This window comes from Diceros bicornis, chromosome 34 (assembly GCF_020826845.1).
Source record: "Diceros bicornis minor isolate mBicDic1 chromosome 34, mDicBic1.mat.cur, whole genome shotgun sequence".
In the NCBI taxonomy this organism is placed as follows: domain Eukaryota; kingdom Metazoa; phylum Chordata; class Mammalia; order Perissodactyla; family Rhinocerotidae; genus Diceros; species Diceros bicornis.
Genome location: NC_080773.1, coordinates 25,453,502 through 25,477,691, shown reverse-complemented (window position 1 = coordinate 25,477,691; position 24,190 = coordinate 25,453,502). Strand labels below are relative to the sequence as shown.

The window sequence follows — 24,190 nt, the reverse complement described above, 5'->3', positions numbered from 1 at the left end:
GGCCCGAGGAGACCCAGCCCCGCCGCAGGGCGAGGGCGCAGGGCGAGGGCGCACGCCTCCGCGCGCGGGGCTCCTGCTGAGCCTCTCGGGGAGGCGGGGAGGGCGCCAGGGCGGGTGCAGGCGGGGAGCGGGGGGCGGGATGGAGGTCCTGCCTCCGCTGACCCACACTCTCTGCTCCTGGCTCCCGCGGGGACACAGCGGCGCCCACCTGCCTCTCTGGGAACCGATGGACCACGGGCTGCCTTTGGAGTCTGACCCGGGTTGCACCACCTCCTCGTCCATTGGGGTGAGTCCTAGGCCAGACACCCCACCTCCCTGGACCTCTGTCTCCTCTTCTGTCAAAAGGAGAGTCTATGAAGAGGTAACCAGCTGGCTTGTAGGTGAAACACGAAATAAAACTATAAGGAGACGCCATCCACACCAGCAAAAGCAAAAAAGTTGGCAACGGAGGGTGCTGGCGTGCGTGTGGGGAGACGCTCCAGGGCCACGGCGGGCAGAAGTGGAAACTAGCGCCACCTTCTGGACGGCGACGAGGTGCATGCTCTCAGAGCGGGCCTCGGGGTTCGTCACCCTCTGCTCTCGACTTGCGTATGTGTTTTAGATTTTCCATAATAAAGAGATAAAAGTCAAAATTATTCAGTGATAAAAAGGAATGAAGCACTGACACGTGCTCCCCCACGGATGAACCTTGAATGCATCACGCTGAGTGAAAGAAGCCAGCTACAAAGGACCACATGCCGCATGATGCCATTGATATGAAAGGCCCAGGATAGGCAAATCCACAGAGACGGGAAGCAGATAAGGGGTTGCCGGGGCTGGTGGTGGACACTGGTGGGTGACAGCAAAGGCGTGAGTTATCTTCTGGGGCCACTGCAAATGTCCTAAAATTGATTGTGGTGATGGATGCACAGTGCTGTGAATATACTAAAGCCACCAACTCGCGCACTTTAAGTAGGTGAATAGTATGGTATGTGAATTATATCTCAATGAAGCTATTTTTTTTTTTTTGGTGAGAAAGATTGGCCATGAGCTAACATCCATTGCCAGTCCTCCTCTTTTTGCTTGAGGAAGATTAGCCCTGAGCTAACATCTGTGCCCATCTTCCTCTATTTTGTATGTGGGAAGCCGCCACAGCATGGCTTGAGAAGTGGTGTGTAGGTCCCCTAACTTTTTTCTAAAGCCAGATAAAACAAAAACTGCACCTCTCCTTAGACCCAGCATTTCGTTTCTAAGAACTGATCCTAAAGTTCTGTTCCCACATGAGCACCAGGATCTACTTACAAGGATATTCTCAGCACCCTTTTTGGGGGGTGGGGGTGTCATTGCAATAACAATGGGATGCAGTGACCCTAAAGGTCTGTCTGCAAGGGACAGGGATTCATTACAAGAATTGTAGTTCATCTAAACAACGAAACCTACACAGCCACAAAAAAAAGACTGAAGTTCACCTATACGTACAAAAACAGAATTATCACCAAAATACACTGTCCGGAAAAGTGGGGGACAGAGCACCCAAGCACGGGGGTGATGAGCTGAGAATTTAAACCCTGCGCCCTTCCAGGAACAGCGTGCCAGGAGTTGTCATCTGTTAGTTGCTGCGTGCGGGATGCTCCTGGGAGGAATGGCGGGGAGGTGGGGCCCACAACGGTTAAATCTGCAGAGAAATAGCTTAACATTTTTATCCCCAGATAGCGCAGGGCCTAGAGAATGCCTCTTTTTGTAGAAAAATAATGTCTTCTTTTACATGTCTAAAATATTTCTGGAAGGAGATGCTAGAAGCTTAACAGGGGGAAACAAGGGCTCGGGGAGGGGGGCCTGGGGAGGCTCGGCTTTCACCCTGCGACCTTCGGCCACATTCCGATTATGTCACTACATGCATACGTTGCTTCAACATTTTTGTGTCGGAATGGCAAAAATGAGAGCTGCCGCCGGGAGGGTGGCTTGAGGTGACCGGTGTCAGGACGCCAGCCGGGACCTGAGGGGCCAGGCCGGGAGGCCCAGGCGTCCAGCGTGGCCGGCATCTGAATTTGTTTGCCAGCTGCCCTGGGAGGACAGGGGAGATATGCAAGTGAGGAGTTACGCAACCTCGGTTGGGAAATCCAGTGGAGGCGGGCAGGCCCAGGACCCTGTGTCAATACACCCAAGCAGGCTGGCGAGTTTGCAGCCCGGGGGGGACAGCCAAGCTGGCACTGGGTTTCCAGCCCTCTCCATTCAGCCCCAGAGCCAACAACAGCTCCCGGGGCCTCCCGCAGCGCCAGAGAGCCGAGGAGCACGAGCCCCAGCCTGGCCGCGCTCACCTGGCCAAACAGGGTCTTTCTCTACAAAACTGGTAAAAAGAATCACAGCAAACGATGAAACATCAGGCAGCTGCCAAAAAGACAGAGGTCCACCTATATGTACTTGTGATGGGTTGAATCGTGTCCCCCCAGACCCCCAAAAAAGGTATGTTGAAGTCCTAACCCCCAGGACCCCTCAGAATGTGCCTTATTTGGGTGTTGGGTCATTGCGAGTGTAATTATTTAAGTTAAGATGAGGTCACACTGGCGTAGGGTGGCGGTGATGCAATATGAGGGGTGTCTTTATAAAGGGGGCGTTTGCACACAGACGCGCCCATGGGGAGAACGCCACATGAAGATGAAGGCAGAGATTGGAGGATGCTTCTACAAGCCAAGGCATGCCAAAGATGGCCAGGAAACCACCAGAAGCTATGGCGGAGGGAGGGAACAGATTCTCCCAGGAGGAACCAACCCCGCCGACACCTTGAGCTCAGACTCTGGCCTCCAGAACTGGGAGACCATCAGTGCGTGCCGTTTAAGGCACTCGGTTTGTGGTGCTCTGTTATGGCAGCCCTAGCAAACTAAACCACTACTGCAATAGAACTATTCTCGAAACGCACGGTTTGATGGAAAACGTGGGAGGCACAGCAGATAACACGGGGAGTATTTCACCCCAGAGCCACCCAGCCTGGACCAACCAGGGCAGACCAAGGGCCAGAGTCAGGGTCTTCCCTGCACCCTCGTCTCAGCCTCCTCCGGCCTCCAGTCCATCCTCCACGCAGCCCAGAGATGTCCCCCCACCCCTGCTTCCAGCTCTCCCATGGCTCCCCAGTGTCCCCAGGACGAATTTCCAGCCTTGCCCACCTCTGCAGCTCCATTTCCATCTCCTCACTCCCCTCGGTCACACACGAGACCGAATCCACTCAAGAAGTTTCAATTCCTCAAAGATGCCATGCCCTTCCTGCTTCAGGGCCTTTGCACAGGCTCTTCCCCGTGCCTAAAACACTCTTCCCCTGATAGCACCAATGCTCACTCCCTCAGCTCCTCCAGGCCTTTGCTCAGACATCACCATCTCGGTGTGCCCTTTCTGATCCTCTTTTTAAAGCTGTCCCCTCCTCCCTCCTCCATACTCTGTTTTTTTTTCTCCCCAGCACTCACTGCCTTCCCATAGACCATATAACTCCTTTATTTATCTGGATCGCGGTTCTTGTTTAGTCGGTTTCCCTGAGGCAGGGACGTTTGTCAGTCTCATTCCCTGCTGTGGCCCCAGTGCCCGCACACAGTAGGTGCTCAATAAATGCTTGAACCAATAAACCGAGGAATGAAAGGCCAGGTCCCGGGCGGTGCCCCCCTCCACCCTCCGCGGGGGCTTGGGGCTCACTCACAGGTGATCTCCTCGTGGGTGAATCCCAGGACCCGCAGCGACTCCAGCGTCTCCTGGAACAGCTCCCGCTCCTGGCCGGGAGAGGAGGACGGCCCGTTGGTCAGGAAGCGGTACTGGGAGCACGGCTCCAGGAGGAGGTCGGCTGTGGGGGTAACGAGTGGAGGCCAAGGTCAAGGGCGAGCTGTGGGGTCAGACTAGGTCCCGGCTTCCTCCATGGCCACCCTGGGATAAGTCACTTCGCCACTAGGGACCTCAGTCTCTTCTTCTGTCAAATGAGTGAGGATCCTTTCCTCACGGGTTTGGCGGGAAGGGGCAGGCGTAGAGCGGGTGCTCGGCACATACGAGGCCTTTCCTCTTCCCTCCTTCCATAGAGATTCTCGAGTCACGGAAATGCCCAGAGCAAGCAGCAGCCGCCCGTCCGCAGAAGCAATGGGGCCACGGGCGCCCGAGTTAGCAGAAGCCGGGGGCCAGCGGGGGTCAGCGGCAGAGGGCATGTGGGCTCAGAGGCCACCGTGAGCGGGACCCTGGGTGAGGAGGAGCCAGGAGGCGGCCCAAGCTACAAGGTGGAAGGAGCCAGAATGCGGCAGCCGCAGGGCAGTGGGGGCCCCCGTCCGCAGACGGAGGACAGGAGGAGCGTGGAGCCAGAGACAGGAAGAATCGCAGGCAGGAACCGGGGGCTGCAGGAGGCGGAGTAGAGGGGGCTGTGAGGCAGCAGGCACCCAGAAGCCACACGAACCAGGACCACCAGGGCTCACCAGGCAGCAGGAGCTGAAGCGAAGCCACAGTCAAGGCGTTAACACCACCGGAGCAAGCAGAAGCCCCGGAGTTTGGGAAGAGAAGTGAGCGTGGAGCCACCTGGCCGCGCAGCCGGTGTGAGCGAGACGCGGGAGACAGCGGGCCGGGGGGGGGGGGGGGTAGGGGGGGCGGCAGGATGCTCTGCCTGGCAGAGTCACGAGGCCGCGGAAACCAGGAGCAGCGGGGTCCAGGAGGCGAATCCACCAGAATCCACCACCCGGCGGGAGGCTGACACAAGGCACGTGCTGGACAAAGATTAGCGTCTCCCACGTCTCCTCCCGGGGCCCAGAGAAGCCCACCCACTCCCCTGGAGCTGCGCAGCACCGACCCTTGAGCTGCTCTCCCGCGCCTCCGAGCAGCTGGTAGAAGATGTGGAAGCTGCACTCGTCCTTGGCCTGGCGGATGGCCCGCGACTTCTCCAGCAGGTCTGGGCGGAGGCGAGTCAAGGATCTGCAGGGGAGGGGAGGGGACCCCACCGGCCCCCTCGACCTCTGCCGCCCCGTGAGCCTTGCGACTAACTGGACAAGTGGTCTTGGGCACGTCACTTAAGCACTCGTGCCTCAGTTTCCTCATCTGTTCAAGGGACTTGATAATAACACCCGTCGACGAGCTTCTGGGAGAGGAAACGAGTTATGATGTGTCAAACACCCAGAGCGGTGCCTGGCTTCTCCTCAACCACAGACAAGAACATCTCCTCCATCAACACCATCCTCCCTTCTAGGAAAGTCACACGGCACGTTTCCACCCTAAAAGCAGCAAGACGCCTTAGAGCAAAATAAAACGCCTGGTAACTCGTTGACCCCTCTGTGCCCCACGCTCATGGACCGCCGGGCATGTATTTTGCACGATGCTCGTAAGGCAGAGCCTTGCCCAAGATCAGATCCAAACTGAGGTCTGTGGACCGGGAGCCCTGGCTCGCTAACGTCCTCGGGTGAGATGGGGAGGACGGGGCAGGGGATCCCACTAGGCAGGGCGGGGCGGGGGAGGCACACACAACCTGTGCCACCCTGCGTGGCGACAGCCCTGCGCCTCGGTTCCCTCTTCTGTTAAAGGGGATGGGAACAGCCTCTACTTCGCAGGGTCATGGAGAGGAGGAAGGGAGATAACACAGGGGGAGCTCTCAGGACGGCACCAGGCACGTGGGAAACCCTCGAGAAATGTGGGTCGTGCTGACGCTGGTGCTGAGGGGTCAGGCGGAGCCCGAGACCCGTCTGGTTGGCCTGGGGGTGGCCCCGCAGCAATCCACAGGCTGATCATTGGCCCCGAGGCACAGACAGCCAGGCATGGGAGCTGGGCCCAGTGGGGCAGCCCGGGCTGCATGGCGAGTGTGGACGGGAGAAAGTCAGCATCCGGAAACGGGCAGAGAAGACACCGTGAGGATAAAAGGAGGCTGCAGAGATGATGGGGTCGGAGGAGCAGGAGACAGAGGATGGATGGGGCGGGAAGAGCCGTGAGCTCTGAGAACCTGTGGAAACGGGGGCCAAGACGCAGAGCAGCAACGGGCTGCAGAAACTGCGGGAAGCAGGAGCTGGTGGCTCCAGGGGACATGGGGACATGAGGCCGGGCGCCCGAGGAAGCAATTGCCAGGAGGCAGTGGAATCAATGGGGCCCGGCGGGATCTGGTTCCCTTATTCCCTAAGCCCTCTTTTGAAAGACCCTTATCCACAAGCTGCTTCCCAACCTTCCCCCAGATTAGGGAGGACAGTGAGCTTGTCAGACACCCCTGGGAAGGCAGATGTGGTTTATTCTTAACATCGCTAACATTATGATTAATGATTATTAATCCATGATATTAACATCAAGAAGGACGTGGCTAATTTATTTTAGTCATTAATTTCCAATAACAATAGCTCCATCTTGAGCGCTTACGATGTGGCAAGCGCCGTGCTAAGAATTTGACTCACACTGTCCTCCAAAACCTTCCAGGTCCCACAGGCCTCCTCCCTCCATGGGGAGATGCTATGTCCTCCCCTCCCCGAGCTTCGATGATCCTTCCCCATCTACAGAGCGGGAAACTGAGGCCGTTTCTGAGCAGCAGGGGGCCAGGGTCCCCTGCGTGTGTGGACTCCTGTTTCCTGTAAGCAGTTAGACCCCACGGGCCGCCCTCCTCGGCCCCCCAGGCGCCCCTCAGGGCCGGAAAGGATACAGGTCTCGATGTTGGCGCCCACGATGTACCCGGCGACGTCGAAGTTGATGCGGATGAATTTGCCCTGGGAGGGATGGGGAAGGGGGGCTTCAGAGGACAGGAAGAGCACCCCCACCCCACACTCACCCCTCCCAGAGCCAGGCTTGCCTCTCCGCTCTCTCCTCCCTCCACCTGATCCCCACCCCAATCAAGAGGTGGGGGGGGAGCCTCCCCGGGGAACCCAAGGTCCAGGCTCACTGACTTCTTTCCTCAGGACCCTGGCCCCCAGCCCCTCCTCCCCCAGCCCCGGGAGTCCAGGCCCCCGGCCCCCTCTCCCTCGGACCCAGGGGTCCAGGCCCCCGGCCCCCCTCCCTCGGACCCAGGGGTCCAGGCCCCCGGCCCCTCCTCCCTTGGACCCAGGGGTCCAGGCCCCCGGCCCCCCTCCCTCGGACCCAGGGGTCCAGGCCCCCGGCCGCTCCTCCCTCAGACCCGGGAGTCCATCCCCCCCACCCCTCCTCCCTTGGACCCAGTTGTCTGCACCTGCAGCCCCTCCCCCTCAGCAGCCCCACACTCCCCCCGCCCCACGCGCCCAGCTCCTGTTCGCTGACACTCACGAATCGGGAGGAGTTGTCGTTCTTCACCGTCTTGGCGTTGCCGAAGGCCTCCAGGATGGGGTTGGCCTGTAGAAGCTGGCGCTCCAGCTCACCCTGCGGGCCGTGGGAGACGGCGCGTCAGCGAGAACCGGGGCGGGGGTGGCCTGGCTCGGGGGTCTGTGTTACAGCTGGCTGAGTGTGTGTGTGTGAGGGGCCTGTGTGTGTCTGGGTGTGTGCCCACTTCCCCACATCCACATCCAGGTCCTGCCCTTCAGTCTATTGTGAAGGGAACAAGGAAACATCTCTAAGATACATTGTTGAGTGCAAACAAAACAAAATGAAACAAACAAGCTGCAAAACAATACCCACAATGGGATCCCAGTCACAAAAAATAAATGAAGAAAAAACACCACAAAACAAGACTCTCATGTCTACACGTTCATAAACATTTGGAGAAAGGTCTGCAAGGATACACACCAAACTGTCAACAGTGTAAGCCACTCCAAGGAAGGGGGACTGAAAGGAGCAAAGCAGAATTTCACTTTATCTGATTTTTTAGTTGTTGATGTTACAGTGAATACACAGTCATGTATTACTTGTGGAATTTTAATTAAGGAAAAATCTATACCATCTAGGTAAAGTGCTTCAAACTGTCTGGCACACAGTAGGCACTCAAGAAATGCTAGTTTCCTTCCCCAGTAGGCTGATCCATGGGTAGGGATCTTACTCTGAACTTCCCCACAGCCACCTCAGTGTCAGAGCCAGGCATATGGAAGGTGCTCGATAAATGTCAGCCCGTGTGTGTCTTCTCGCACTCTGCATCTTGCTTGCTTTACAATGAAACAATCTCAGCTAAGCAGATGGTTTGTCAAGTGAAAAAATATATGTAAAGCAAAGGGCTTGTGGCTTGGCACATAGGAGACCTCAATACATTAGTTTATTTTCCTAGCTAACCCGTCGACTCATTTGAAAAGTATTAAGTGAGTGGTTACTATGTGCCAGGGATGGTTCTAGGCATTAGAAAGCAGCAGCCAGGGGCGGGCCCAGTGGCGTGGTGGTTAAGTGCGCGTGCTCCGCTTTGGCAGCCCAGGGTTCACAGATTCGGATGCCGGGTGCAGACCTATGTGCCACTCATCAAGCCATGCTGTGGTGGCATCCCACATATAACGTAGAGGAAGATGGGCACAGAGGTTAGCCCAGGGCCAATCTTCCTCAGCAAAAAAAAAAAAAAGAAAGAAAAAGAAAAACAAGAAAGCAGCAGCTAATAGGACAGACAGAATCCGGCCCTCATGGAGCTTATATGCTGGTAGGGGGGCATTTGAGGGGCTAGTTCCTATCATCCTGCATCTCACCCCCTGTAGTTTGAGCAACTAGAAGGAGACGAGAAAATGAGAAGGCTTTACTCTGAGTGAGACGGGAGTCAGGGGGAGGGACTCTGAGCAGAGACAGGATGGGGATCTGCACTTCTTGTTAACAGGAGGTGGTCAGTGATCACCCTCTCTTCCCCAACTAAGCCAGAAGCCCCAAAAGTGTATAATTCAGTTGCTCAAATCATTCATTCAATAAATCTTTATTCCCTCAGTGTCCAGCAAGGAGCCCAACACATAGTGGGTCTTCAGTAAGTGAGAATCCCCTTCCCATCCTTCCTAGCCAGGCTCTCGAGGGCACCAACAATTTCTTTAAATTCCCTATAAGCTCTCAGAGACTAGCCTGAGCTGAGTGTACACAGTAGGCCTGCAATAAATGGCCATGTGGGTCTCTGGGTTGTGTGAATTCATGGTGTCTGTGCGCCCTGTCTACATGCATTTAGCAAATCAGCAATAAATGGTCTCTGGGTGGTTTCACATTGATATCTGTGCACGCAGTCTGCACACACACAGTAGGACTAATAGAAACAGCAGTGTGCATCTGCACGAGCACAGTAGGACCACACAAAATGGCAGCACGGGCCCTGGTTGCGTGCATGCATTAGGACCGCCAACCACAGCAGTGGGGGCCCTGTGTGCACACAGTAGGGTGGCATTCAATGACAGTGCAGGGCCTGGCAGGCACATAGTAGGACCGCCATAAGCGGCAATGTGGCTTTCTGGCAGGTGTGACCATCGGTGCCTTGGGCCCTGTCTGCCAGGAAGACCGTGGGGTGGGGTGACCCAGGTGGCATGATTTGAGGTGATCCCCAGCTACTCACATAAGACACGGAGCTGACGGAGGCCTGAGGAAGTCACGGGACACGAGACACGGACCAGGACACAGCACATGGAACGTGGACAGACACACAGGTGAACCGGCGGTCTCGGGTGGGGGCGAGGCGGGGGGAGAGACGAGGGGCTGGGGAAACTGGGCGTGTGGAGCGGGATGGCATGGGGGGGGCCACAATAATTGGGTTTGACTCTGCTCAAGCCCTTCCTGGGCGTGTGACCTCTGACCACCAACTCTCCCCAGCCGCCCCTTCGGTTTCTCATCTTTAACACAGGAAATAACGCCCACCTCGCTGGTGTTAAGTTCATGTAAGCAAAGGGATTGCCCGATATACGTGTTCACTTATAAAACAAACCTGCGCATTGCAGTTACCCAAATCAGGCCCGACACATAGTAGGTGCTCAGGAATGGGAGCACCTACTGTGTGCCGGGCGCTGTTCTAACGGCTAATGAGGCCAAGAACTGGCCCTCACATGTCTGTGTCTGCCCTGCCTCTGCTCCCAGCACTATATCAGGCACGTAGTAGGTGTGCAGATGGCATGGGCAGCCAGGAGAAGGCCCACAATTATAGCCCTTCATGAGGGAGGGGGCAGGGAGTTATGGGGGCAAGCAGAGCCTGAGATGGACGGGGCATTGCTGGTGGCAGGGCCCAAAGCGTGTCCCCAGGCAGGTCACTTACCGGAACGCCCGGCTCCTTCCTGCCCTTGGGGGACGATGCCACATGGGCCAGGTACTGGATGACCTTCTTGGTGTTTTCTGTCTTCCCGGCCCCAGACTCCCCACTGTTGGGTAGCAAGGGGTCGGCAATGACGCCAGGTAAGTCCCTCGCATTCCAAGCTGAGCCACACTCAGCCGGGACCCCGCTTCCTCCAGGAAGTCCCTCCGGATTACTCACGTGCAGAGAATGGACTGGTCCTCGCGATCTGTAGGGAACAGAGAGGGACATGTCACTTGGGAGGGCCTCTCCATGGGGACCCTGGCCCCGTACGCTGGCTGCCCCCTTTTCAAAATCATTCCCGAGGGATAAGGAAAAGCTTGGGTTTTGATGTGTGACCCTCCTGAATTCTAATACTCCACTCCAACTCAGCCTCTTGCTTGCTGTGTGACCCTGGGGAAGCAGCTGTCCCTCTCTGAGCCTCAGTCTCCTCACCTCTAAAATGGAGACAATAAACTCCAACTGAACAGAATGCAGTTCATTCAACAAACTTCAATTTGAGCCCCCACCGTGTGCCACCTTGTGCTGGGCGTGTTCAAAGACACAAGAGCGAGATCCTGGCCCCCAGGGTTCAGCCACTGATATAAAACAGGCCACAAAACAGTAGTGACGGTGACCAGTGGCCTGCTGGGGAGACATCAGCCCAACTTGAGGCACCCGTCTTCCCCGGCGCCCACCCTGGGCCTGACACAAACCTTCAACAAATGCACACTCACCACCTACTAAGTGCCAGGCACTGAGGGCAGAGGGCACTGGCAAGGTCCCCACCCTCGTGGAGTGTCTAGGGGACAAAAAGCACGTAAACTAAACCCAAAGATGATCTGACAGTTGGCAACGTCTGGAGATACTTTTGGTTGTCACAATCGGGGACGGGGTCCTACAAGCGTCTAGTGGTAGAGCCCAGAGATGCGGCTCAACCTCCTACAATGCACAGGACGGCCCCCACGACAAAGAATCATCCGGCCTCAAATGTCCACAGAGCCAGGATTGAGAAACCCTGGTCTCAAGTAATAGGAAGTGATGGAGGGGCGGGGTGGAGAGCCAGGAAGGCTTCTCAGAAGAGGTGATGTTTCAGCTCGGCCCTGATGGATGAGAACACAGGGAAAGAGTGTTCCAGGTAGAGGCATAGCCAGTGCAAAGGCCCTGCGGCAAACTGAGTTGGAGACGTTTGAGAAAGGCGGCCAGTGAGGCTGGGGGAGGGCGCGGAGCTGGAGAGGGTGCAGGTGGGTTTAGAGGCCATAATTAAAAGGTCTGGATGGTTTGTCAGCAGGGCGGGGGCCTCTGGGTGGTTTTAAGCCAGAGAGAGAGCTGCATTTAACAGGACATCAGAGTTAGCAGCCTGGTTTGGGAGCCAGGTGGACGCGGGCTTAAGGCCCAGCCGCCTCTCTGCCTTGCTGTGTGATCTTGGGCCAGTCTCTGAGGTGCTGTGTGCCTCAGTTTCCCCATCTGAAAAACGAGGCTCAGAACAGCCCCTACCTCACAGGGCTGTAGCCAGAACTTAGAATGTTCAAAAAGTTTTTATATACTGGCTAGTATATAATACTGTTTTGTGGCCTGTTTTCATTTTAGTTGAGGAAACCGAAACTCAGAGAGGGACAGCTGCTTCCCCAGGGTCACACAGCAAGCAAGAGGCTGAGTTGGGGTGGCGTGTTAGAGTCAGGAGGGCCACACATCAAAACTCACTCATCCGGCCCAGGGGGAGGACGTGATACACAGTGTCACCTACAGGGAGGCAGTGGTTGGGGGCCCTGGGTTCAAATCCCACCTCTGCCACCCACCCACCAGTAGGCAACAACTGTACTGCTCCGTGCCTCAGTTTCCCCATCTGCAAACCAGGGATAATGAGCAAACCCACTTCATGGGGCTGCTGTGAGGTTAAATGTGTTAATCCACGAAAAGTACTTGGCACTCCCCCTGACTTTATTGTACATTTATTCCTGAGATATAATAACGCGTCTATAATAATAGCTGGAAATTATTATCAAATAGACAACAAATTAGACTATATAAGCAAATAAAATAAGTGTTACCGATGATTAAATACAGATTTGTAGAGTGAATATAAACACCCTACATACAAACATGTTCTATTGTGTGACACAGGTGTATTATCTATTGTATGTTATACCAGAGGTTCTCAAACTTGACCCTGCCTCGGAACCCCAGAAGGAGCCTGGGGTCTTGTGAAAACCCTGACCGCTGAGCCTCAGCCCCAGCGTCTCTGACTCAGCAGGTCTGGGGAGGGGCCTGACTTCGCATTTCTGAGAAGTTTCCAGATGATGCTGATGTTGCTGCTGAGGGGACCACACTCAGAACCACTGCATCATACGCTATAAATGTATCATTGTAACGTACAATAGAAACATAGTATCTATGAAATGACATAAGCATAACATGTACAATATAAATATACTGTGGCATACCATTTTACGTCATATGATAAAGATACATTGTAATTTATACAAAATATTTATTAAAATAGATGATATGTAATAAATACATAATGAATGCATTATGTGTATTACTTGTGAATTATGTAACTTTGCTAGGACTGATCTACATCGTCGTGGGGTGAATGGCGCCCCCTTTGATGGACATCCTTGTGCAGTGTACAACCTGCCCAGCTGTACACAGCGACTCCATGCTGCCCATCATTTAACGGCCTACCATTCACCCCATGACAATGTAGATTGTGTCAACAACATCAATGTTGAACGGATGAACACCCTAAGAATCACTATCTTAAGAAATTTTTGCAGAAGCCTGACACCAATTGGCCCCCGAATGATACTTGTTGAGAGAAGGGGTGAACATGGAGGTAGATAAAAAGGGGCCTGTGTGGTAGGCCCTGGAGTCTCACCCACTCAGCCCCCCATTTGTGTTCCCTCCTGCCCCACAAAGAAGCCTCACAGAATCTGAAAGCCTTGACCTGTCATCTGATACGGACCCCCCGCCCGGCCCCCACTGAAGAGCCACCTCCAGCAGCCCCGGCCCCACACTCACCCTGGAGCATGCTTCGGTAGGCCCCCTCGGTCACCGCGTACACATGGGGTGGCACTTCGTGACGCTTCTTGCCCCGGTACATCTCCACAATGGCCTCCGTATAGATGGGAAGTTGCTTGTACGGATTGATGACCACACAGAAAAGGCCGGAGTACGTCTGCAGGGGGCAAGAAGGGAGAGGGCTTCAGCGGCCTGCCTGTGGCCCTGAAGGCAGCATGGGGCTGCCATGTACAGCTGGGCAGGTTGTGCACTGCACAAGGGCATCCGTCAAAGGGGCGGCCATTCACACCATGGCAATGTCGATTTGAACATTTGTTGCAAATGTTTTCAGGCTGATGGTAGAAAAGAATCTTCAAATGGCACAAAGGTGGTGCATGGATGAGGATTCACCCTGAGAAAGAACGTGGCCTTTGCAGCCAGCCAGACTCAGGTCACAGCCTGTCACCGCCTGGACTCACACACACATGAAAAGACCACGGGCCAGCTTATCTGCTCCAGCAAAATAGTGGCAAAAGACCGGAAACGACCTGGCTGCGTGTTCACACAATGGATTCCCATGATGCCCTTGGTGTACAGACATGGAACTCTCTCCAAAACATGATCAAGTGGAAGGAAAGAAGGTGAGAGCTGTTTGCATTGAAACGGTTGGAAGAGGAACATTTTTACGTATTTGCTTGAACACGCAGGGAATATCTCCAGAAGGGTGCTCACAGCATCAGCAGCCACTCAAACACGACAGGAACGTGTCTGTGGTTTCTACTGATAACAGGCTCACAGGCCCTGCTCACGCCACAGTCTCTGTCGGACACTCGGACTGGAGGAAATGCTGGATTTCAGGTTCGAGGTGCGTGAAAATAAAGATGTAATTTTTTTTTTTGCATCCAAGTTCACGGACTCTGTGAATTCATCCACACACCCATTGGGCCCGGGTTCAAGACCCTGTAATGGTTTAAGAACTGTTCCAGGGGCTGGTCCCGTGGCCTAGTGGTTAAATTCTGCATGCTCCGCTTTGGCGGCCCGGGTTCAGTGCCTGGGCGCGGACCTACACCACTCATCAGCAGCCATGCTGTGGCGGCGACCCACACACAAAATAGAGGAAGATGGGCACAGATGTTAGCTCAGGGCGAATCTTCTTCAGCAAAAAAGAAAAAAAAAAGAACTACTCCAGTTGACAGGGAGCATCAGGTGGAGAGGAGGTGCTCAGGCCAGACAGAGACAGTTAGACAGCTAGAGTGCTAGCTGGTCACCTAGTTAACCAATCCAGACAGCTAACTAGCTAAGCTAGCTGGAATTAGCTAGCTCAACTAGCCAGAGAGTTAGCTGCTTAGTGGCTTAGCAAGTTAACTGTTAAACCAGTTAGCCACTTAGCCAGCTAGTCCTTAGCTAGTTAGCTGGTTAGCTGCTAAGCGCCCAGACAACTTGCGCTTCTCAAGCAGAGCAGGGTGTGGTCACCGCAGGCTGCCTGGCTCCCAGGTGCCAATCTTTTAACGGTGGGAGGGTGGGTGTCCAGCCCGGAGCAGAACAACCGGTTTGCTGGGTATCTGCCCTCCCCTCCTTGAGCAGGTGCTCCCGGGAGCTCCCGCTCTCAGAGGGTGGGGCGGCCGGACCACATTCCCTCGGAAGGTATCTCATGGCTGCTGGCGCCCGGGCCCCCACTCCTGGCTGGCGGAGGATCCCACTCCCCACGCCACTCCCCCCCCCAGCCTGCTCCCGCCAGCCACACCTTGTCGCCAAGGCGACACCCAGGACAGGAACCTGTGCTGGCTGCCGAGGCCAGGGCACAAAGGGCAGAGGCTGGTGCGCCCAGAGAGGGTCAGGGCCACCGAGTGGCCATAGCATGGTGGGGAACCCTTGGGAGGGTCCGGAGTGGCTGCCCCAGCCCTCGAGACTCTAAAGGCAGACCCGCCGGGGCCACCTCTCGCCTCCAGCTCTCCTCAGCCCAGCGACTCTCCCCATAGTCTCAGTTTCCTTGTTAAGAATCCAGGGACGACACTCCCCACCTCGTTACTGAGGCTGTGGGGATTAAGGGAGATAATGAATAAAAACCAGACAGCCCAAGGTGGGGCCCATAAACGCACTCCAGAGTCCTAAGACTCTCATGGAAACCATCCCACCTGGGAGCTGAGAGCTGGCCCAGACTTCGAAGCCATGTCACCCTGGGTTTCTAGCTGTGTGACTTGGCACAGGGATTTGCCCTCTCTGAGCCTCAGTTTCCAGCCCTGGAAAAGGGGGCTTTCGACTCCCACCACCGAGGGGCAGAGAGCATCTCCAGTGCCCAAATGGGTTCCCTTCCTGCCCCAGGCATCCCAGCCAAGGGACCGAGACCCTGCGCGACTCCAGGCCAAACAGCCTAATAGCGGCAGAAGCTGGGTTTCTGGAGCCCCGGACAGCCACTTTCCACTGGGCCACACTGCCTTCCCCATCACCAGTTTGGCCAGTCAACAAGTATTTATTAAGCACGGGACGAAGACAAGCAGGGTGGAGCTGGAGTCGCACCTCTAACGTCTTCCAGCTTGAGCAAGTATCTTAAACTTTCTGGGTCTTATTTTCTCACCAAATGGGCATAGGAACAGGGCTTCCACATAGGGTTGCCGGGAGCCATCCACAAGTTCATGTGGCAAGAACAGGACCCAGTGTGGGCCCTGGAACACCGTGCATGCTTAATATGTTGGCTGTTAACTGCGGCTGGGCCCGTGGCTTCTCCTCTCCAGGCTGTGGGAAAAGGTGGCAATAATCTCTACCTCACAGCCTTGTGGAGCGAGAGGTCAACAAGATCATATCAGAAAGAAGTTTAGAGCAGCACCCGACGGGGCCGGCCCCGTGACTTAGCGGTTAAGTGCGCGCGCTTAACCCGGGCTGCTGGTGACCAGGGTTCGGATCCCGGGCGCGCACCGATGCACCGCTTCTCCGGCCATGCTGAGGCCGCGTCCCACATACAGCATCTAGAAGGATGTGCAGCTATGACGTACAACTATCTACTGGGGCTTTGGGGGGAAAATAAATAAATAAATAAAAAGAACAGCACCCGACAGAGAAAGCAGGTGCTCACTAAGTGCTAATGATTATTCTTAAGGCCCAATTTGCTTCCCGTCTGGGCTTCTGGAATCTTCCATCACACTTCCTTTTATCAGGCCCCAATTCTCTGGCTCCTGGGCCACAGCCCTAGCTCAGGCCTCACCATTTTTTCCCCCTGAACTTTCCCAATAATCTTCCTAGGGTGGTGGATGGGATGTGGGGTCTGGAGTTGGACAGCCTGGGTTCAAATCCCAGCTTAGCTGGTTCCTAGCTGTGGGGCTTTGTCCAAGGTCTGACCCCTCTCTGAGGCTCAGTTTCCCCACCTGCAGAATGGGGATGATAGCAGATACCTCACAAGGTGTGAAAGTTCAGAGTGTTTATTCAAAGGCAAAAGGTGTAGGCCAGCCCCGTGGCCTAGTGGTGAAGTTTGCACACTCCACTTCGGTGGCCCGGGTTTGTGGGTTCGGATCTCAGTGCAGGCCTACACCTGCATGCTGTGGTGGCAACCCACATACAAGACAGAGGAAGACTGGCACGGATGTTAGCTCTGGCATGTTAGCCCAGGGAGAATCTTCCTCAGGAAAAAAAAAAGAAAGAAAGAAAAAGAAAAGAAAAGCCAAAGGTGTTCAGTGTTTTGGGTGTCCCTCCAATCTTCCTGCCTTTGGTGGGATCCAGGGGAGTGGCATGGGCAGAGCCCTCTTTCTCAAGGTTTGCAAAGGTGAGTGAGGAATCAGAAGGGGCCAGCGCAGCCTGGAGAAGGTGCCAACCCCACCCAGGGTCAGACAGCCCTCGATTCAAATCCCACATCTGCTACCCCAAGACCAGGGGCCCTGAGCCTCGGCAGCCAGTTTATTTTTTTGATGTATCTCATCATTTATTTAACTATTCTTTTATTACTCTCATTAAAGTTTTGTGGTTTTCTTAAAACATAAAACCAGCACTTTTCCTTTTAGGCTTCTAGCTAGGTGTTTTATGATTTTCTTTGTGGGGCCACGAGGCAATGAGGCCCCAGCCCTCTAAGCTGGTGTTCGGAGCATCACTCTGGGGCCAGCTGCCCAGGTTCAAACCCCAGCACGACTCCTTCACGTCTGTGCAATCTGGGCCCCAAGTCACTTAACATTCCTGAACATCAGGTGATAACGACAGTCCCCAGCCCAGAGGTGAGTCGATGACCCACACGCAGTACTTAGAACAGTACTTGGAACATCATAAGTGCTCGATAAATATTTGCTAGCCACCCATAATTATTATTTTTCATTATTACTGTCGACATTCCTTGTCAAATCTCTCTTAATCCTGTTTTCTCTTAATAACGCTCTGGCTGCCCATTAGAGCCACCGGGGAAACTTATTAAAAATACCAGTGCCCATGTCATACCCCCAGAGAACCTGATTTAAATGGGCTGGGGTGGGGCTCAGGTCTTGGTATTTTCCAAAAATTCCCCTGGTGATTCTAACATGAAGGCAGGGTTACGAACCGAGGCCCTACGTCATCTGCTTGCTGTAAAGGTTAAATAACTCGAGAGACATTAAATGCTTAACAGAGACTAGGCAACCATAGTCAACCTCACTATCATCAATCGTCTTCATCTTTTTGGTTTTTTTGTGTGTGTGTGAGGAAGATTAGCCCTGAGCTAACATCTGTTGCCAATCCTCCTCTTTTTGCTGAGGAAGACTGGCCCTGGGCTAACATCTGTGCCCATCTTCCCCTATTTATATGGGACGCTGCCACAGCATGGCTTGACAAGCGGTGTGTTGGTGCATGCCCGGGATTCGAACCTGGGAACCCTGGGCCGCCGCAGCGGAGCGCACGCACTTAACCGCTATGCCACCAGGCCAGCCCCCAATTGTCTTCATCTTAAAAGGCGCCACAGCAAAATGGTAGAGCCTGGATCCAGACTACCCAGATTGGCCATTCCAACTGGAGGACCTTGGTCAAGGAACTCGACCTTTCTGTGCCTCACTTTCTTTATCTGTAAAATGGGACAAAACGCTTTACAATTGTGAAAATTTACTGAGACAATATATTTTAGAGTGCCTAGGTCATGCTTAATCAACGTTAGTTTTTATTGTTATTAAATCTCTCTGGGCCTCAGTTTCCTCTTAGATAAAATGGGATGATAATAGACTCTACTTTGTGTAAGGTGAGAAGAAATGAATTAATATATGGAAGTTATTTAGCACAAAGCCTGGCATGCCATTTTCCATACTCAGCGGTTCTCATTAATTATTACTACAGACCCACAGCCCTTCCTCAAAACCCTCTGGATGCATTATATTTGAGAATTCAGTTTTTTTTAAATTTTTTGTGAGGAAGATCAGCCCTGAGCTAACATCCATGCCAATCCTCGTCTTTTTGCTGAGGAAGATTGGCCCTGGGCTAACATCCGTGCCCATCTTCCTCTACTTTATGTGGGACGCCGCCACAGCATGGCTTGACAAGCAGTGCATCCGTCTGTGCCTGGGATCTGAACCTGTGAACCCCAGGCCACCCAAGCGGAGCGTGTGAACTTAACCACTACACCACCAGGGCGGCCCCCAGATGTTTTTATACTTCAGGAAAATAATAAGGTGCAACTACCCATATAATATTATGGGACATCTCCAATGGGGTCTGAGGCAGTCCTGGTAATCCAATAATTTATAATTTGGCAACTAGTGTAGGAATAGTCTCACGACACGGGATAAGGATTATACACAGCATCACGTTGATTCAGGTCGGGGTGCTCCCCGCCCTGGAACGCCCTCCCCGGACAGCAGGCCACTCACGTAGATGAGGCCGGAGTAGTACCGCTCGCGGAGGTTGTGCAGCACCGAGGCCTCGTTGAGGCAGGTCAGCTCCGCCATGTCCTCGGCCTTGCTGAACTTGGGCGGGTTCATGCGCTGGACCTGGTCCCGGGGCAGCCGCAGCCGCCGCCCGCTCTCCGCCAGCTCCACCTCGGCCTCCTCCTCGCCCTCATCCCGCAGCGCCGCCGCCTCGAACCCGTGCAGCTCCGAGGGCACCCACACCAGGCGCCGCGCAGTCCACTCCACCTGCGGGGAGGTGCCCGGGCCCCCGGGCCCGCCCCCCACGCCCGGCGCACTGGGCACGAACAGGTACGACTGGGCCGCCTCGGGCACTGCGCCCGGCTTGGGGGGCGCCTTCCGCCCGGGCACGGACAGGGTCACTGCCGCCATGGTCTGCGGGGGAGAGAAGGGGACGGAGGTCAGGTGGGGCTCCATCCCCACCCCGGCTCCCCCAGGCGGTCCCCACTGCCTCTCCTCACCAGCCCTCTTTGGACACGTCTGCAAAATGGGTCCACAGATCTCCCCCCCCCCTCCATTCATTCACCTCTCTATCCATTCATTCATTCAACAATTAATAAGCCAGGCTGTGAATCAGGCTTAAGGCATTGGCCATATAGCAAAGAACAAGCCAGAAAAAAGACCCCTGCCTTACATTCTAGCCCTGCCCAGTCCAGTGTGGGAGCCACCACCCCACGTGGCTCCCGGGCCCTTGAAATGGAGAATCCAAACGGAGATGGGGTTGTAAGTATGAGATACACAGCAGATTTCAAAGACTTTTGTACAATGAAAAATCATTAGTATTTTTTATATTTGATGACATATTGCAATGATAATATTTTGGATCTATTGGGTTAAATAAAATATATCATCAATATTAACGTCACTTGTTCCTTTTTACTTTAAAAAAATTTTTAATGCACTACTAGGAAATTTTAAATTACGCATTGGGCTTGCGTTATATTTCTACTGGATAGCACCCCTCTAATCCCAGGAGACAGATAAAAAGATAAATAAGTAAATTATATAGTATGTTAAATGATGATAAATGCCAAGGAGAAAAATAAAGCAGGGAACAGGGGATGTTAGGGTTGAGGGGTGTTGGAGTTTTAATTGGGGTGGCCAGGGAAGGCGTCTCTGATGGGGCATGTGAATAAGGACCTGAGGATGAAGGGAGTGAGTCATGGGAATGTCAGGAGGAAAAGCATTCCAGGCTGGGAGAAGAGCCAGTGCAAAGGCCCTGAGGCAGGAGTGTGCCTGTACGTCTGTGACTAGATCCAAGTGATTGAGGGGAAGAGGGTGGTAGGTGAGGTAAGACTGGGACAAAGGGGACTAGACTGGGTCATGATGAGGACCTTGACCTCTTAGATGTGAGCCCTAGGAGGGTGTCAATCTGATTTCTGTCACTCAGGTTCCCTGACCACCTCTGGTCTACCCTATTGTGCAGAACAGACTGGAATCTTATCCCTCAGTTAACAGTGCCTTCCTCCCCTGTGCCCTGGCTTCCTTCTTTTGTAACGGGGAGACTAGACCCATTCATTCAGTCCTCCATTGACTCAACATTCCCTGAGGCCATTCAAGTACCAGCCTCTGCCCGGAGTGAGTCTGGGGACCCACAAATGTGTCAGATGGGGCCCTGCCTCAGGAGCTCCTGGTCTGGGGGGTTCCTCCTCTGCTTTTAGAAAGACACAACCCCGTGTGAGCTCTGAGCTGTAATGAGGGCACTGGGTGAGCCAGAATGTGCGAGACCCCTTCCCGCCCTCAAAGGGGCCACAGACCAGTAGTGAATGGACCACAGCAATTCCAGAACCATCTAGTCCCTCTCAGGAAAAATATTCTCCCTGTCCCTCATCGTGCCTGCTCCTAAAGAAGATGGCATCTCTTCTCTTCCACTGCCTCCAACGTCAGCATCACTGCCCTACCACACCAGTCACAGGAACACCACAATATTTGTCTGCCCCGCCTCAGGGCTTCTGCTTCTGCCCTCCAGGCCCCCCCACCTCCAACATATCCCTGGAGAAGTCCCTGCAAACACCCAGCTCCTCTCGAGGCATCCCCAGATCTGCTGCCCTCAAGCCCTTGTCTTTCCCTCAGAGCCTCTCCCACCCAGAAACTTGGCTCCAGGTCACACATCTCACCTCGTCCCAGACCCCCAGCACCAGCAGTGGCGGCCCCCAGCGGCACTCGGGCCTCCAACACTGGGCCCCTGCACTCAAACAGTGGGTTGTACCACCATCGGAAGGCCTTTCTCTACCTCCCAGGCCCCAAATTGCCCAGGCTCACCCCAGGCCTCCCGCGAGGCCCTGATCCACCCAGAGCCAAGCTCCCTCTCTGGGACTTTACCCCCACCCGCACCCCACCCACTTCCTCTCCAGCCTCGGCCTTTGACCAGGAAGAGTTTAGGAGTTTTTGCAATCACCCAGCCCTCTGCGTCCCCTCCCTAGAGCCGGGAGTCCAGGCCCCTCGCCTAACTGCAGCCAGGCTAGAGGTGAGGATGCGGGGGGCTGACGACAGCCCTGATGGGCCGGGCCTGCCGCCCGCTCCCACGGCGGAGCCCCTCCAGCCGCCCCGCCCGCCCGCCCGCAGCCAGCAGGAACGCCTCTGCCAGGGCTCATTATTGTCACCAGGGCAGGTGAAACACCTGCCCCGGGAGGGGCAGAGACTCCCGGGCTGGAGAAGAGAGGAGCCAGGGATCTGGCCCTGGGGCGGGTTCCGGCCCTCGGCATCCAGCGCTCAGAACTCCGCCGCCTGCTAGGATTCAGGAGGCCCCTCTGCCCCCAGACCAGGAAATCTGGGCCCCTAGCGTCCCCTCCCTTGGACCCAGGAGTGGGGAGGGCGCCCCCAGCCCCAGGAGTCCAGGCCCCCCGCCCCTCCTCCCCCAGACCCCGGAGTCCGGGCCCCCCAGCCCCTCCTCCCCCAGACCCCGGAGTCCGGGCCCCCAGCCCCTCCTCCCCCAGACCCCGGAGTCCGGGCCCCCAGCCCCTCCTCCCTCAGACCCCGGAGTCCAGCCCCCAGCCCCTCCTCCCTCAGACCCGGGAGTCTCAGCCCCCAGCCCCTCCTCCCCAAGACGCAGGAGTCCAGGTCCCCAGCCCCGCCTCCTCCCTCAAGACCCAGGAATCCGGGCCCTCAGACCCAGAGTCCCGGCCCCAGTGCCTTCCTTCCTCGAGACCTAGTAGTCCAGGCCCCGAGCGCCATCCTTCTTCAGACGTGGGATTCCTGAACCCCCACCCCCTCCTCGGATCCAGGAATCCGAGCGCCCAACCTCTGTCTCCCCGAGACCCCAGCGCCCTGTCGCCGCCCCCTCAAGCCGCGGATCCTCGGGGCTACCTGGGGGCGCCGGCCGGTTCGGGCAGCGGGGAGACGGGGAGGGGGCACGGGAAGCCGCGGTTCGCTGCAGAGCCCTCAGGCGCGGCTACCTCCGCGGTCCAGCGCGGGGGCGGGGCCGCGTCGCGTCACCGGGAGGGAGCCCGGCTCTGATGTCACCCGACACCTGCCCGGCTTGGGAAGGGGGCGGGTCCTGGGGCTGCAGGGCTCTCGCCAGGGGGATGGGGGAGGCGGGGATGAGCGTGTTGCCAGGTGGGCGGCGGTGGCGGCGGCAGCGCCAGAGGCCCCTCCTCCTTCTGGCGGGCAAAGGTCAACGGCCCGCGGCGGAGAGGGCTGAGGACTCCCGGGTTCGAATCCCGCTCTAGCTTTCTGGGCCTCAGCCTTCCTCTCTGTAAACTGCGGCCAATGAAATAAATAAAACGATGTGGGAGAACATGCCCAGCCCAATGCTTGCGCAAGCAATGCCTCGCCACATCATTTAGTCCCTCTGAGCCTCAGTTTGCCCAGCCCTGGAAATGGGACAACACAATCCACAGAGGATGCTAGGAGTACCAAAGAAGACGGCAAAATGTTATTCTGGCCTCCTCCTGAGCTTCAGTCTCCTCATGGGGAAAACGAGGACTAAATAGTGATAAGCGCACCTACTACGTGCGGGCTGTTTGCTGTTCTTAGAACAGCTCTCCGAGTTTTAACTCAGAGAACGATCTCCGCAACCAATGAGATAGGGTCGATCAGCACCTCCATTTCTCCGATGGGGAAACCGAGGCAGGGAGAGGCGAAGTAACGCGCTCAAGGTCACAGAGTCAGTAAGAGGCAGAGCTGGGATTCAAGCCCAGACCGTTTTCTGTGATTCTAAAAAGGGGATTTGGGGGCAACGCGTAGTGGGTCCTCAAAAATGTCAATAGTCTCCTCCCTTGTTGGTAACTCTCTGGAACCCGCTTCCCCATCTACGCCCTAGGGACCGCAGCCTTCCCCCGGGGGCCACTGTGTAAGTTTAAGCCAGCACACAGTCGGTCTCCGAAGTGTTATTCTCGACCCGATCCCCCTGCAGTCCCGGCCTCTGTCCAGCCTGTTTTTCCCTCCCTGTGAAATGGGTCCAATATAACCCACTTCGAGTTAATATATTTAAAGGAGATTAGTTATAAAAATAAAGGCGCCAAAGTACACCGTAGGCGCTCAATTACGTCTTTGCACCCTCCTTCTGCCTCTGCCAGTCCTGACCCCTGTCTCTGGTCCGCAATTTTTACACGTGTAGACAGAGACACTGTCATCTGGGGGCGGGGGATTGAAGGCGATGACTCAGGAATTCAACTGTCCGAGGTCCCAAAGCGAGCCTCAGTTTCCCTTTCTGCAGAACGGGCCCGGGGTCGCCAGCGAGGACCCCGGCCCGGCCTGGCGCACAGTGGGGACTCGAGTTGGGCGAGTGTAGACGCCCCGCCCCGCCCCCCCGCCCCGCCGTCCCGCTGCGCGCCCAAGGTGAGCGCCCGAGTCCCCGCCCCTCCCGCGCCGCCCGCGCCGGCCTCCAGCGCCTCGATCGCGGCCCCAGGCTCCAGCCTCCCCGGGCCCCGTCCCGCTCCGCCGCCTCCCGCGGGCAGTGGGCCGCTGACACTCACCGGCTTCCAGGGCCGCCCGGAGGCTTCGGCCTGGGGAGAAGGAGGGGCGGGCCCGCCAGGAAAGCCCCGCCCACACGAGCGCAGCAGGGGCCAATCGGCGCCCGCTGCGGCAACCCACGGCCCCGCCCATCGGGGGAAGCGCCCGCCAATCAAGAGGAGCGGCTGGCGGGCAGGGCCAATCAGAAGTTGCCGGAGAGTGCCAGCCGTGGGAAAAGAACAGCGCCGCAGCGCAGAGTTCGGCGGCGCGGTCGTGGGCGGGACCCGAGGCCTGACGGGCAGCGGGTGCGACCAATGGCGAGGCGCGAGGGGCTGCCGGGGGGCGGGAGGCCCAAGGGACCAGGGTGAATGGGGCGCTTTGTGCACGA

At 55.9% G+C, this 24,190-nt stretch overlaps 1 protein-coding gene across 3 annotated transcripts in view; it reads right to left on the bottom strand.

The window, feature by feature from the left end:
- Positions 1–23,842, bottom strand: part of MYH14 (myosin heavy chain 14) — an 85,611-nt gene extending 61,769 nt beyond the window's left edge. Inside the window, exons 1-10 of one of the 3 annotated variants that reach the window (XM_058529921.1) lie at positions 23,826–23,842; positions 18,874–19,284; positions 13,091–13,247; positions 10,268–10,295; positions 10,052–10,154; positions 9,362–9,385; positions 7,195–7,287; positions 6,602–6,665; positions 4,784–4,882; positions 3,662–3,802 (exon numbers count right to left, since the gene is read on the bottom strand). In XM_058529921.1, coding sequence (XP_058385904.1) covers positions 3,662–3,802; positions 4,784–4,882; positions 6,602–6,665; positions 7,195–7,287; positions 9,362–9,385; positions 10,052–10,154; positions 10,268–10,295; positions 13,091–13,247; positions 18,874–19,281 — 1,117 coding nt within the window. In that variant the 5' untranslated portion in view covers positions 19,282–19,284; positions 23,826–23,842. Of the gene's footprint in view, positions 1–3,661; positions 3,803–4,783; positions 4,883–6,601; positions 6,666–7,194; positions 7,288–9,361; positions 9,386–10,051; positions 10,155–10,267; positions 10,296–13,090; positions 13,248–18,873; positions 19,285–22,215; positions 22,803–23,825 lie in introns of those variants that run through there. The other 2 variants (XM_058529920.1, XM_058529922.1) reach the window with 2 other exon arrangements.
- Positions 23,843–24,190: the final 348 nt, after the last annotated feature.